The sequence below is a fragment of the Leptonychotes weddellii genome, chromosome 1 (genome assembly GCF_054177405.1).
Source record: "Leptonychotes weddellii isolate Sample4059 chromosome 1, ASM5417740v2, whole genome shotgun sequence".
Lineage (NCBI taxonomy): Eukaryota > Metazoa > Chordata > Mammalia > Carnivora > Phocidae > Leptonychotes > Leptonychotes weddellii.
In genome coordinates this window covers 146404674-146420490 of record NC_138369.1, presented here as the reverse complement: position 1 = coordinate 146420490, position 15817 = coordinate 146404674, and the positions used below count along the sequence as shown (strand labels likewise).

At 41.7% G+C, this 15817-nt stretch overlaps 1 protein-coding gene across 5 annotated transcripts in view; it reads left to right on the top strand.

The window, feature by feature from the left end:
* The first annotated feature begins 9014 nt into the window (after window positions 1-9014).
* The window catches only part of ALCAM (activated leukocyte cell adhesion molecule), a 206295-nt gene continuing 199492 nt past the window's right edge, over window positions 9015-15817 (top strand). For 4 of the 5 annotated variants that reach the window (XM_031039756.2, XM_081797495.1, XM_081797486.1 and 1 more), the window contains exon 1: window positions 9016-9660. In XM_031039756.2, coding sequence (XP_030895616.1) covers window positions 9588-9660 — 73 coding nt within the window. In that variant the 5' untranslated portion in view covers window positions 9016-9587. Of the gene's footprint in view, window positions 9661-15817 lie in introns of all 5 variants that reach the window. The other variant, XM_031039762.2, reaches the window with a different exon arrangement.

Sequence of the window (15817 nt, the reverse complement as noted above, 5' to 3'; positions counted from 1 at the left end):
AAAAGTTATAGGGTGTCTTATGTATTTACTGTAACTGGAAGTGGCTCACTTGAGCAAAAATGGTAGCTAAAGCTGTGTTAATCTTGGTTAAGTCTCCTGACTTCTGGGACCTGTGTTACCTCATCTGTCATATGATGTAGTTGGATTGGCCCAGTATTTTTTTTTAACTTCTTTCTTTTTAAAATATATTTATTATTGAAATATAGTTGACATACAATGTTACATTAGTTTCAGGTATGCAATATAGTAATTTGACAATTCTGTGTATTACTCAATGCTCAGCACAAGCATAGTCACCATCTGTCATCATACAACATTGTTACAATATTATTGACCATATTCTTATGCTGTACTTTTAATCTCCATGATTTATTTATTTTATAACAGGAAGTGTGTACCTCTTAATCCCCTTCACCTCTTTTGTCCATCCTCCCATTCCCCTCCCCTCTGGCAACCACCAGTTTATTCTCTGTATATATAAGTCTGTTTCTATTTGTTTGTTTGCTTGTTTGTTCATTTGTTTTGTTTTTTAGATTCCACATATAAGTGAAATCATATGGTATTTGTCTTTCTCTGTCTGACTTATGTCACCAAACATAATACCCTATAGATCCATCTATATTGTCACAAAAGGAAAGATTTCATTCTTTTTTATGACTGAGTAATATCCCATTGTGTGTATATACCACTTCTTCTTTCTCCATTCATCTATAGATGAACATTGGGTTGTTTCCATATCATAACTGTTGTACATAATGCTGCAATAAACATAAGGGTGCATATAGCTTTTCAAATTAATGTTTTTGTTTTCTTTGGGTAAATATCTAAAAGTGAAATTACTGGATCATATGGTATTTCTATTTTTAATTTTATGAGAAACCTCCATACCATTTTCCACAGTGACTGTACCATTGGCCTTCCCACCAACAGTGCACAAGGATTCCTTTTTCTCCACATCTTTGCCAACACTTACTATTTGTCTTTTTTTTTTTAAGATTCTATTTACTTATTTTTATTTGAGAGAGAGAGAGAAAGAGAGCGTGAGTGGGTGGAGGGGCAGAGGAAGAGAGAATCTCAGGCAGACTCCACACTGAGTGTGGAGCCTGACATAGCACTTGATCTCAGGACCCTGAGATCATGACCTGAGCCAAAACCAAGAGTCAGATGCACAACTGACTGAACCACCTAGGCGCCCCTCTGGTCTTTTTGATTCTAGCTATTCTGGGACGGTGTGAGGTGATAATCTCATTGTGGTTTTGATTTGTATTTCCCTGATGATTAGTGATGTTGAGCATTTTTTCATGTGTCTGTTGCCCATCTGAATAGACATTTGGAAAAATGTCTATTTAGGTCTTCTGCCCATTTTTTTAATCAGATAGTTTTTTGGTGTCGAGTTGCATAAGCTCTTTATATGTTTTGTATATTAACCGCTTACCAGATAGATCATTTGCAAATATCTTCTCACTTTCAACAGGTGCCTTTTGTTTGGGTTTTCTTTTTTTTTTTTTTAAAGATTTTATTTATTCATTTGAGACACAGAGATAGAGAGAGAGAGCATGAGCAGGGAGAGAGGCAGAGGGAGAGGGAGAAGCAGACTCCTTGCTGAGCCAGGAGCCCGATGTGGGGCTCGATCCCAGGACCCTGGGATCATGACCTGAGCCGAAGGCAGACGCTTAACCATCTGAGCCACCCAGGTGCCCCTTTTGTTTGGGTTTTCTAATTCTTATGAAAAGCCTTAAAGTCTGAAGGAGGCAGTAAAACTTGAGGTTGCTTGTCAAACTTTAAAGAAGCTCCACCGTATCAGTTTATTAATTACCTTGCATAATCATTTATTATTCATCCATGTATTCATGAATTGATTACATAATTAATCAAATAGTATTGTGTGCTACTATGTGTCTGCTATTCTATGCATATAGCAGAGAATAAAACAGACATAAATTTCTGTTCTTGAGCCTTCAGTCTAGTACAGAGAGGCAGATATCAGTATTCAGTGTTCAAGACATCTAAGTTAAATATATATTATGTTATATGTTGATAGAGTCTATGGAGAAAAAGTGAAGCAGAAAAGGGAGATAGAGTATCGGGGCTGGGGATTGAAATTTTATTTTATATATTTATTTTTTTTTACTTTATTTTTTTCTTTTTTAAGAGAGGGAGCGATGGAGGGTAGGAGCGGGAGAGAGAGCATCTTAAGCAGGCTCCACTCCCAGCATGGAGCCCCATATGGGACTAGGTCTCACAACCCTGAGATCATGACCTGAGCCAAAATCAAGAGTCAGACGCTTAGCCTGCTTAGCAACTGAGCCACCCAAACTGGGGGTTGAAATTTTAAATAGTTGTTCATGGAAAGGATCAAAAAGAAGATAACATTTGAGAAAATACCTTGAAGAAGATGATGGAGTAAGCCTCACTAATAACTGTGGAAAAAAAGTTCCAAGGATTAGAAACAGCAAGTGCAAAGTCTCTGACATGGGAACGTGGCAGGTATCTTTAGGAACAGTGAGGAGACCACCATTGTTTGAATGATTAAACAAGGGAGAAATAGGGACTTGGACTTCAGAATAAGCCTACATTAAAAGAAAAAGGTTTATATTTAAATAAAGATTGAAAACTCTTCATCTAAATTACTTGCGAGGCTCTGAAAAGCATTAAAATTTTAAGACTCTTATATTGCATGATCAATGAGCCTTTATTCAGTGTTATTAAACCTTTTTTTTCCTAATTAATGTCACTCCTTCAGGATTATAGGTTTATCTAAGCATTTCTTCTTCATACTTTCCTTAAAGTCAACCATCTTACTTATTTTAAAGGGAAACTATATGGATAAACTGAAACTTGTATTAATTAATTTAGCTTTCCAGAAGTCCATTAAATCCATGGTGATTTGTTTGTTTTAAAAAATCAAATATACATTGTTTTCATATTTCTATAGTCATTATATGTCCACCTCAAATTCCTGAATGAAATATTCACAGATTGCAATGGCTAGTAGGTACATGACAAAGCAAGTAGAGATAACTCTGGAAAATTTCATGAGAATTAATCAAGTTAAAATTTCCTTTAATGTATGAAGCATCTGAATAACCACACTCTGAGTCACATTTTACTTATTCAAACTGAAAGGGCCGTTTATTTCGGTTGAAAGTTGAAAATATGCAGAGAACTCTGAAGAGAAACTCTCAAGTTATAACGTGGAAATAAACCAATATACTTTTTGAATTAAGTTTTATGCACCTACTGAAATCACTAATGAATTATGAGAGTTTGATACACTAAGAGTTTTTGACATTCATTTTATAGTTATAGCTAAGTTTCATGGTTAAATAGCTTAGCTAGGACTCTTTTCTTCATTCTTCATGTCTAAGACAAGAAGGAAAATGACTAAGTGGATTTCTACTTTGAAATAGCTATGCATTTCTTTTTGTACCCACACACTGAGCAATCTACACTCTGAAATAAGAACATAGCATTTACCATAGGCTTTGGAAGTTTTTGCCCTCCTGAGCTCCAGGGATAAATATTAGCTAGCATTATTGAGGACATGAGTTGCAAAATTTAATTACTATTAACAACTGAAATTAAACAATAAAATTCAAGGGAATATTTCTTAGTAGGATGGATACCAATCTGTCATCCAATCCATATCTAGAGTGATTTGAGGAACTACTGACTTTAAAAAATCTGGGGGTCCAGAAATGAAACAGAGTTCTATCTTATACCTACATAATCTCTACGACTCTTTAGTCTTATCTTTCTAGACTTAATATAAATCCAATTTAGCCTTCTGTTTCAATCTTTGTCATCAGTGCATTAACCCAGGTCCTGGCCCATCTCCTGCCTGGTCACTTAGAAATTTTACTAGTCAGGCTTCCATTCTTCTTACCAACAAAGCAAGTAGAGATAACTCTGCTGCCCTCCCCTTACCAACCCCCAACCCCGTCCTTTTTTTAAACAAAGAGGCATGGCCTTTTACATTTTATTCTCATTAATGTCAAATAGTTTTTATCACTTTCTTCCTCCCGTAGATTAAGTTTCTTCACTTCTATTTCAAAGTTTTCATTATGGTGACTAAGACTTGACTCATTCCCCTTGCCTTTCCTAAACTTCAGTCTACCTAGTTGTGATATTGTGATTTATCATAAGAAGTATGTATTTGGTCTTGGACCCATTCCAGTCACAAAGCTCATAAAACCCTTGGAATTTTTTAAGTGATAAGAATGATAAAGGTGTCTTTTGTTATGTTAATAAGTCACTTTGGGAAAACCTTGGGGCAATCTAAGGATGGAGGTTGGTTGCTGGGAGACCCAACCGGGTGATTAGAGGGTTGGAACTTTTTTTTTTTTTAAGATTTATTTATTTATTTATTTGAGAGAGAGAGAATGAGAGAGAGCACATGAGAGGGGGGAGGGTCAGAGGGAGAAGCAGACTCCCTGCCGAGCAGGGAGCCCGATGCGGACTCGATCCAGGGACTCCAGGATCATGACCTGAGCCGAAGGCAGTCGCTTAACCAACTGAGCCACCCAGGCGCCCGAGGGCTGGAACTTTTAGTCCCACCCCTCCTGGGAGGGGTGAGGAGCTCAGAGACTGAGTTAAATCATCACTGGGCAATGATTTAATCAGTCATGTCTATGTAATGAAGCCTCCAAAAAACCCAAAGGACAGGGTTCAGAGAGCTTCTAGGTTGTTGAATATGTGGAGATTTGGGGAGAGTTGTGTGATCAGAGAGCATGAAAGCTCTGCTCTCTTTCTCAACACACCTTGCTGTATGTGTCTCTTCCATCTGGCTGATGCTATCTCCAGGTAGCTACTGTCAGAATTGATTTTAATTGTGGGACATGCAGCTAGTGTCTGAGAATTGATTGGTGGTGTGGGGAAAAAAACTACACATTGGAATTAATACCAGAATCATACTAGTCTAATCATTTAAGATCCAGTTGAAACCCCTTCATCTCCTTATATCATTCTCCTTTCTAAGTTTGTTTCAAGGTTTATGTTCTATGGAAAAAAACAAACAAATCCAACTCTTTCTCATTCAAACATAAATATTTATAGAGTGCTCAATGTTTTTGCAAAGTATTAGCTAGAAATGTGTAATCACCAATGGGGGCGGGGGGTGGGGGGAGAAGAAAATGAATTAGATTTGTTGCATGCCCTTGAACTGCATACAAGTTTTGTTCAAAAACTAGGAAGGCACACAGAGCACTATGATATAAAGTGGAAGGAACAAATGTCACCAGTCTCCAATGCCATCTTTGGTGAAATTTCATTTCCAGTGGGAAATTGTTTACCTTAGAACAACAGCAAACAATCATCTCAACTTTTCAAATGTTCACATGCCTGATCTATGTTGTCACATAATGTTGGTCAATGTTTTAATGCAGGACAAATGGTCCTGGTCTGAGCCTTAGGGGTCCTGGGTCCTAAATTCTCATCTCAATGCATTCCAAGTAGGAAATTAGCCTACTGTGATGTGTCACTGCTTTGAACGTGCTGTCCTGACTGATGATTTCTTTTATACTGAAGACGCAAAACTCTTTTCATGTTCTTGGTAACATGAAGTATGTTTTTCTCTGGCTGAACATTGTTCATTTTATTTCTTGTAGTAAGAAGTACCCAGCTTCATGCTCTGATGCATGACTAAACTGGTAAATATCACTGGAATACTATGTATTCTCAGTTGTAACAAAAAGCAATTGTGATCCAGATACAGCTGGAAAAGTTCTTCCTCTTAAGAACAAGATAAGGTGGATCCAATCCTCCATTCCCTAGATTTCGAAGGACAAATACTCCCTTCAATACATTATTTTGTGGCTCTTATATTCTCAAGTTTCTTAACTCTGAGTTTTTGCTTATGGTAAATTATTTCAGTCTAGAAATGGCCTTGACATCTCATATGCACTGTACCTGGCTCATAAAGATAGGATGCACTGCCTGATTAGTTAATTTCCCTAAGGAAAATGTGTTTGAGTATAGAAGACTTTATTAAAGTTTTCAGAAGATGAAGAAATTTATATCTCAATCAAGCCTCCCAAACAAAAAAAAAAGTCATAAATTTGTTAGACATCTCTGATAAGCAAAGTGGATAATGATGAGCAAAGTGGATAGGAATGAAGCTCTAAAATCAAATATGTTTTCCTCTGGCTGAACACTATTCATCTGACCTCTTGTAGTAAGAAGTAGCCATTATGATGCTCTGATGCATGACTAAACTGCCTAGTAAAAGATCATTGGAATTATCTAGAATCAAAGTGCCTGGGGTAGAAAAGAGGCTTTACTATTACTCTCAATCATAATGTGACCTTCATGTCTCTGGGCTTCAGTTTCTTCATGAGTAAAATGAAGATGCCAACAGCACCTACCTCATAGGATTTTTTTGAGGGGGGAATTATTTCATTAGTTCATATAAATCATTTAGAATAACTTAACATACAGTAAGTGATCAATAACTGTTACTATTTAATTAAAGTATATTTAGAGGCCTTCAACAATTTCCAAACTCATATGATTTGGTCCTTGTCCTTTCCTTTCTCTCAGTATCTTCCCCTCCACTCCCCTGTTAAACTCCTATTTTTATTATTTTGTAATTCCTATTTTAATTTTTATTATGTTGTTTAATATAGAGTAGTATGACCATAACTTTTGTGGCCTTAGCTATATATAACTAAAAGCCTTTGGAGTTACTGTTGCAAGTGGCTTATCAAGGCATTTTCCTAAACTAGGACATATTCCTCTGTAAAAGGGACTCTAGAAGCAAGTGACTCTACAAACAAATATGTATTATACATACACATATGTGTGTGTATATATGTTGCTTTCAGAATTCCTTACATGTGCATGGGTGTGCAAAATATCTTTAATTTATAGAATATATTTTGATCCAATCTAGCCGTATACCTTTGAAGGTGGTACTCTCCTATGTCACCAAACTTTAATTACGAAAGACTGACTTTTGTTCAAGGTCAGTCGCTGAGTAAGTGCAGAACAGAGATTTTAACTAGACTGACTACTTTCCAAAGCCAGAGCTCCTTCTATTATACCTAGCCAGTTATTTGTGTGATATCACTTAATCCTCACTAGTCTCAAGAGGGTGGCACTATTGTTACCACTTTTTACAAGTAAAGACACTAAGGCTTTGAGAGATTAAGTGAGTTGACCAAGATCATGCTGCTACTGAATGTTAGAGCCCAAGTCAGTCTGTCTTTTGCAGATCTACTTTTTTAGCAATTACGCTGTTTTAACTCCCACCCCAAAACAAAGGGGGTCAGGTAGATAGAGTGGGGGATCCAGGTTGAATATATAGTTGGGATGATTTGTTGTAGTGGAAGCTACTTAAAGTTGCTGTTAAAAGAAAAACAATTTCCTAAAGGAATTCTGAGATCCCTTCGGAATGCTAGCAATTCAAACTCAGCTTATGAAACACTGAATTAAAAGGCATCTGTCTCCTAGCATTAGCCTTCCTACTGGTTCACAAGATGCAAATAAAATGTTAATGTTAAATCCAAGCGGGAAAAACTACTTATTTTGAAAGGAAAAATAGAAGCGCTACTCTAGAATACTGTTGCTATAAAGAGAACCGGGAGGACAAGACAGGCAGGCTTTTGACAAAAAATCACAACTGAAGATGGAGCTTAATAGTTTCCAGCATAAAAAGATAAAAGAATTCAGCGATCAGAGTGTGTGTGTGTGTGTGCGCGCGCATGTGTATGCTTGTTTTAATAAGCTTCTCCGGGTAACCATCTAGCTGGTGACTAGAAGCCTTCTGATGAAAGCGCAGTATGTGACGATTACTAGTTGGCATGCTCTGCTGGAGACTAGCCTCACACAGAGGTGACCCTGTGATGCACGAACGGCTATTTAATGCCCTGGCGAAGTGGTTCAGGGACCACAATTTTATTATGCTTCCGGGATGAGAGTTGTGATCCCGTATCCCTGATTTAGAGCCACTTGGGGCTCCGACAGCTCCACCCCGGAGTTCAGAGAAAAATATTCCTTCATGGTCTCTGTCTGATCTGAAAAAGACACAGTTTCCCGATGTTCCGCCTGGGAGATGTTTCAATCTTTAGAAACTGCCAGAGAAGCCTGCCCATCTGCTGGGATGCCTGGCTTTCTGGAACGGACGAGGAGGAGCTTGGCTTTTAATCTGAGTAACTTGAGAGGATTTGCTGTTTGTAACTTAAAAATCGCCGCTTAATTCAAAATAAAAAAAAGACACGCTCTGGCAAGTAGACACTGGGAAAATCCGTGTGACGAAGTATGGTCTAGAAATTCCTCATTTAATTTCCCCCGGAAAGAGTAAATATTTTCTATTTGGTACTGGGCAGTCGACTCAAGTGATCTGCCTTCAAAAGAAGGTATGTTCGAGAGGTGGGTTGCGGGGGGGGGGTAGGAATTAGCCCAGTATTTGGATTGCCCCCGGCCGACCAGCAGCTGTTCCAGTTAACTCTCAGGAGGCGAGGGTCCACCTCCGCCACGCCCTCCAGACTTTTCTTCCTCGTCCGCTCCCTCCCTTAGACCCAAGTCGCGCCCCCTCCCTCCTCCCCCCGGTGAATTCTCCACCCCCACCGTCCTGCCCCACTACTCTTCATTGAAGATGGAGGCTGCAACATCACCGCCGAAAAAATCCCTGAGGAGCGAGCCACCGTAATAGAAATCTGGGGCAAGCGGTTTTTAAACCCTGGCGAGGCTGGGTGGGCACCAAGAAATGGAAGTCCGCACCGAGAGGGCGACGGTAAAGCCACTGGAAAGAGGCTGTCGCGCGGGCCCACCCGGCGCGCGCGGCTCCTGTGTCTGCTCCCTATTGGCGAGAGTGGCCCCGGGGGCGGAGCTACGGGAAAGCCCCTCCTACTCGGGGGCCCAGGGATCAAGCGAGCGCCTCCCCCGCGAAGTGCCAGAGCCGGACTGGGTCTGCGACTCGGTCCTGCAGCGCCTCTAGGCTGCAGGTCGGTGCTCCAACCACCTGCTCGGCGCCGCGTCCTGGGAAGCGGGGAGGAGAGAGGAGGGAGGGGAGAAGAGGGAGGGGGAGGTGGAAGGGAGGAGGAGAAAGGCAGCTTACACACGCCTTCCAGTCCCTCCACTCAGAGCAGCCCGAAGACCGCTGCCGCCGCCGCCGCTTTCGCTGCTACTGCTCTGCCACCTGAGGAGACCGCCTGGACTCGCCGCCCCTGTTGCCACCCTAGGCGATTCCTTTCTAGCACCGGGCTTTTTATGCACACTGCCACAACCATTATAATTATTATTCCAAGAGAAGGAGAATAACAGACCAGCCCAAAAGAACCACGTACACCTTTCCGAAATACTCAAGTGTCTCCAGGGAAGAGAGGGTCATCGGTGCCTGGAAGAGCAGCCCAGGGGCCAAGGGCAGGTGTTGAAGGAGAGGGAGGAAGAGTTGGGGCACTGCGTGGTGGAAAGTTGCTTGCGGCGGAGACCCGAAGGTCCAGCGCCCAGAGCCCAGGGGGGCCGTGTGTCTGGGAGAAGCCGCTGCCCCTGTGTTCGGACCTGCGAGCTCGCGGGCAGCGCGGGGCCGGGGACGACGCCCCCTCCTGCGGCGCGGACTCTGTCGGTGGCCCCCGAGGAGGAGGAGGAATATGGAATCGAAGGCGGGCCCCTCCTGCCGTCTAGTCTTCTGCCTCTTGATCTCCGCCGCTGTCCTCAGGCCAGGTGAGCAGGGGCCTCAGAGCAGCCCCAGGCCGACGTGGGCCGGGGGTAATTTCCTACGTCCCCGGCCAGGGCCTCGCACCTCCCGGGAAGTGCGCCCGGGCGTGTGGGGGAGGTAAGGGGACGGCGGTGCGGGCACAGAGCTGGCCCTGGGTTCAGTCACCTGTGCCGCACGTTTGGGCCCGGCCGGTTGGCTCAAGTTTGGGCAGGGACTGGGGGCATTGGGTAAATCTCCAGGAACTTTGGGTGCTGACGGGGTTGGGGCTCCAGGGGCCCGTGAGATTCGTCTGGTTCTCTCTCCTTCCCCCTGCGGCTCCCGCCTAGGTGGCGAGCCCTTGCCCTCTGACAATTCCTTCAGTCTCCGGATATGAAAGTCCACGTCACTGCGCTCGGGGCAGTTTTCCTTTCGCTTAGCTCGATGGCAATGACTGCCCGCACTTTTTCGCATTAAATCACCTGGTAATTTCCCCTCGGTAAGAGGTGAAGAAGGGAGGGGTGGAAGAGAAAGGGAGGACTTTGATCACTCCCTTAAAAACCTACAGCTTAAATCATGGTTTGAACGCCACCTCCCCCATTGTCTGGGTGGGTAGTGATTGTAGGGGTGAGTGGTGGTAGGCAAAGAACACAGCCTGAGCTGGAATCCAGGGTTCTGAGACCTTAGTGAGCGATTTGTGGATTTTTTAGGACCTGTGATTCAACCCCAGTTTTTAGTTATGTACTGAGCCTCAGAAGAAAAATAGGCAAAATCCCCAATAACTAAAATATCTAGTCGGGAATCCCTTTCCTACCCTAGGGACGGCCCCTGGGGCTGTCATCCTGAGACCCAGCGGTCGGCTGACGCGAGTTGGTCCTTACAGGGCATCTTGTATGTTCGCCGTCAGTTGATAGAGCATTAGGTTCATTTTATCGCTAGACTTGAGGATTTTTTGGAATTTTTTTCTCCCTTTGAAGTTTTATCTCTAGCCCTTCGTAGATAATTTGCAAGTAAAATTCCTACTTCCTGTTTTTTTTTTTCGGCTTCTGTTTATTCTTGTGCCCTTTTCTTTAGTTTTTGTTAAAGAAAGACTCACTTCCCTTTAGCATCTTTAATTTCTGCACATCCTTTCAGTTGTTGGCAAACTGAGGCCAAAAACAGAGGTTTGAAAGCCTCTGGATCTCTCCCAGGAAGAGAGGGAAAGTGAGGCTGGGGGCTAGAGTCTGAAGATCACAAGCGTTTGTGAACTGCTGCTACTGTGTCGCTAGTGGTGGTGGTGCGGGGTGGGGGGGTGCCCTCTCCGGATCTCTTTATGATAAAGTTACATTTCTGTGTGAGGTAATGAGCTCACCTGCAGTTCTGAGGCTAGAGAAAGAAGCCTCTGTGACAAATCTCTGGCTCTGGGGCGGAGCCTGTGAAACGCGAGTAGAACCGGATTTAAAGCAGGTGGGGTGGGGTAAGAACACCCGTTGGTGGGAAGGGGAGACCCCCTTGACTTTGGCACATTGTGTATTTCACTTTTTCAAGATCCCATTGCCCCATTTGGGAGGGAAGGGTACTCACTCTGGAGCCGAGGGGAGACGAGGGTTGATGGGTTAGGTCGTTGGTAAAATGCAAAGATCCATCCTCCCACAGTTGGTTTTCAGTTTAACCCTCTCGTCATTTTGAGAGTGCAGTCTCACCTACACCCACACCCCGGGACCACTCGCACACGCCCAGTTCCCTTTTCCGTGCGGTCGCTCTGGGATTTATTTTCCGTTGAGCCACCTCGGGGGACAGATAATCCCTCACATTTAACTGCTAAAAAGGGAAAGTTTCCGCTTTCAGACTTCCTTCTACGGGATTCTTTTGGAGTGGCAAGCTCGCGTTTCCACCAGTACCCAGCTGCGCGCTTTCGGTGAGCGGGGAGTGTTCTCGCCGCGCTGCCGACCGCGGCTGATCTGAGGGTCAGAAATCTCAAACCCTCAGATCGGTGGTTTCCTTGAATTTATCGGGCTGGCATATGTGCGGAATTTTTGGTGCCATGTCACTGTGTTTTTTGAAAGAAAGGGTTGTGGCACTAAAAGCGCCTTGTCCAGACTCAGGACCCAAGTCCTGCAAGGGAAGTGCGCCTCCTTCGGAGCCCTCTGCATAGCTGAGCCCGGTGGGGCTGCAGTGCCAATGGCCGGCTTAACCAAAGAGACTAACTGACTTACCCGCCGGCAGCCCTTTATTTCCGGAGCACTTTTAGTAGTAATGTGTCGAGACCTAGAGAACAAAAATTCCAGTTGTGAAACTGTTCCTGAAGGTCTTTTGGTCTGTAGTTGCCAAGTAGTCATTGATATGGTTCAGGCATGACATGCTACCTGTTTTGAAGGGAGGGGGAGAATATGCACGAACCACAGAAACTGAATTCGGAGATAAAGGCAATGAAGTAAGTGCTCAGCATCCGAGGAAACAGGAATCTCATTATCCTTGTAGAAAGAGCGTCAGCCTGTGGTGACATTTTGCATTGCTTTAAAAATGCTTTCCTTGATTATTTGCAACAAGGAGGTGGGACCCTGCAGTTAACTGTTTCTTCTCATGGGTCATTTGTGTGCACCCCTCTCAGGAATTTTTCTTAATTTCTCACTGATACAAGGTTAATTCCAAGACATAAGCACACTTAAAGTTTCTCCCCCCTCCACCCCCCACAGTGGGATATTATGTTCTCAACACATTCAGTTTTACCTCAATAGGCCATGGGGAAAGCATCAACTCAAATAATGTCCTTGCAGACTGTCTGATGTGGGACTACCAAAATTTATTAATTTAAAAGCTGCAAACTGCAGACTGCTTAGTTACCAGTAAATATTGCTTTTTCCTTGATGATTTATTTAATCCAATAGCAATTTACAACTTAATGGGGTACTATTTTCAGTAAACTGCTTTTCTAGGCTTGGCTCAACATCATTCACCTTTGGGCACTTGAGCAAGTTATTTCACATACTCGGGCTTTGGCTCTCTCATGTGTAAGTAAAACAGTGGACTAAGGATCTATTCTCTGAGATCTCTTTAGATCAAAACTGTTTCTAATGACTTAAGGTAAAAAGCTGATTTGGGCAAGGCAGAGTCATTATCCAATTGTATTTTTCTAATGCTTTCAGACAGACTGAATGGATACAGTTCATATAAATTGTGTTGCTAGAAAATGTCAGTGGAACCCAATTGCGAATTTTCCATCTTTTTTCCTACTTGTATAAATCCATTACAATATCTTGTGCTTAGTCGTCCAGGCCTGAACAGGGCTATTAAAAAAAAAAAAAGTGTGATAGAGAGGAATTAGTATCTCACTGTCCTGGGAAAAGAAACCCCAACAGTGGGAAAGATTTTTAGGTCTCAAAAAACCCCATTAGGGTAACCCATCTCTCCTGGAAGATTGCCTCTATTTAAACTGCATATATGTTTCCTAGAATGAAATGTAAGTGATCGTTGATGCTAATATGCTCATGTGACAAAGCCTGTGTGTACATCCTAAAGATGCCCCTGAACAAAATAGTTGGTTTTAAGTGCAATATAGAAGGAAATAGAAAATTGTAAAGTTTTTCTGTGGTTTTAAAATCTATACAAATCCAAAATATTTTTGTGACAAAATTCCAAACTTTTCTGGACTTTTATCTAACTTATCTTTTTAAATAGAATTTTGGAAGAGAATGCTTGTTTGCTGTTAACTTATTAAAAAGAGGAAAATGAATAAAAACCTTTACTTTAATAGTCTTGAGTGTTACCAGAAATTATTATTTTTTTTTATTGGAGTCAGCAGTCATGTGTTCAGTTTTCAGTTATGCCATATAAGAATGTTCTGACTTTGGGAAAGCTATTTTTCTGTTCCTTCTTATTTCCCATTTGTAAAATTTTCTTCCTTTGTAATGCATGGTTTTGATTTTGATGAAATTAGTAATTCCCTTGCTCAGCATTTTGAATTTTTCAACTAAAACATGCTGTATTAATTAAGACTTTTATTATATCATTAATAGAAAAGCACTATTACATTTAATTATCATTGTGACCATTTTTTTTAAGTCAGGCAAAAATGTCTGTTTTCTTTTTTCTCCTTTTTCTTTTTTTCCCTCAAGTTTTCATGTCACTAAACATAGGCCTTTGTAAAATTGAGCACTAAGTTGTCTGCATAACTTGGTGTTAGATGGCAGTATTTTGTCATACAGTATCTTAAATGCTTTATAATCTCCGTGTCCCATAGTCTTAAACACATTTCTTTCTGTTCTGGCCATTTATTTAGAATAAAACATCACCAAAGAGCTCTAGCTCTCTAAAGCTGTTAACTCAAGCAGACACATGCATATATGTCCCAAATATGCAAGAAAGCAACATAGGTGCAGCTGTGATAAAATAGCATGTATAGGGCACCTGGATGGCTCAGTTGGTTAAGTGTCTGCCTTCAGCTCAGGTCATGATCTCAGGGTCCTGGGATCCAGCCCCGCATCGGGCTCTCCTCTCCGTGGCAAGTCTGCTTCTCCCTCCCCCTCTCCTTCTGTGATCTCTCTCACTCTCGCTCTCTCTCAAATAAATAAATACAATCTTTAAAAAAAAATTATTTATTTATTTATTTGACACAGAGAGAGACAGCGAGAGAGGGAACACAAGCAGGGGGAGTGGGAGAGGGAGAAGCAGGCTTCCCGCCGAGCAGGGAGCCTGATGCGGGGCTCGATCCCAGGACCCTGGGATCATGACCTGAGCCGAAGGCAGACGCTTAAAGACTGAGCCACCCAGGCGCCCCTAACGTATGTCTTTTATATTTAAGAAGAGGATATTATAGACTATTGGATGAGGTTAAATCCTATAGTTATTACAAGTATCCTTATGGTGTACAAACTATTATTATATATTCGGAGTCACTGATATTTCCATCCAGTTGATTCTTTGTTTAAATAACAGAATTTATATGCTTCCCTCCCCACCTTATTACTAGATGTAATATGATATATATTTCAGCTAGAACTAGTTCTAAATGTGCTGTGGTATTCAGTTTTGTTTTATGGTAACCTATTATCATAGTCCATTATTGTAGTGTGTGTTCCGAGAATGAAATTAGCTTTTAGTGTTTACTCTCTTATTTATCCAGTCAGTTCTCAATTATCCATTCCATTCAAGGGGAAATTGGTCCAACCCAAAACAATTCTAATCAAAGGATTACTTAATTCGACTTTGAGTTGAAGTATTTCAATGAGCATGCCTGTGTCTAAGAATTCATAGTATTGCAACATAATGAAACTAAACTGCAGGAGAATAGCTTAATCAGAAATTAGACCTCTGTCCACCTTCTCTGGCTTGTTAGCCAGCCCTGCCCACCCCCCCAACCTTTTTCCCCTAAAACTGCCTTCTCTATTACTCCATGAGCCATACATCCCATTATAGCCACGACAGTCCTGGTTTATCCTGATGTCCTGATTCAATTATTAATGGTACCTTATTTCACCCTCAAAAGTGCAGTTGGGATGACAAATTATATAGCCACCATGATTATTAATGACGTGCCTGTTGATATGTCTGTCTTAGACTACTTAACTATAAGTACTGTCATCCTGACAAAATGCATATTTCTAACCTTTTTTTTAAATCAGGTACAATGAAATACCAATAAGAGGCCACAAGCCCTTTTAATGTCCAGTATAGGAGAGATGTGAGGTTGTATCCTGGAACCTTAGAATATTGTAGTGGGTGTAAAACATTAAGGATCCCGTATTTGGAATGGAAACCAAATTGACCTGAGATACCAAGAGAATAATGGTGTTTGAAATTCACCTGGGAGCTATACTTCTTATCTAGGGAAGGCTGATTTCAGTCTGATCCTGAAATTCCTTCTCAGCCATTTTGCACAATTCCCATTCTATTCTTCTTTGAGGTTTCTCAGTAGCTCCACTATTAATTGGATTTGAAAATAATTATCAGGGATACATATACAATTGAAGGAAGCTCTTAAGTCTTTTTGTACATGTAAGCTACAGTTGTGTCAGTTACAACTGGTGACCTGACTTGGGGCAGCCAACAATATGGCTAGGACAATTCGTGCCAAGACTGACTATTCCTAATTAGGCACCCATGTGTTATTTGGTCCATCTAAATAAGTGTTTCAGGTACTCAGAAAACCCCAAAAGGGAATTGAGGTAGGAAAGGTTGAGAGAATATTATCTAAGCACATAAAGTAAA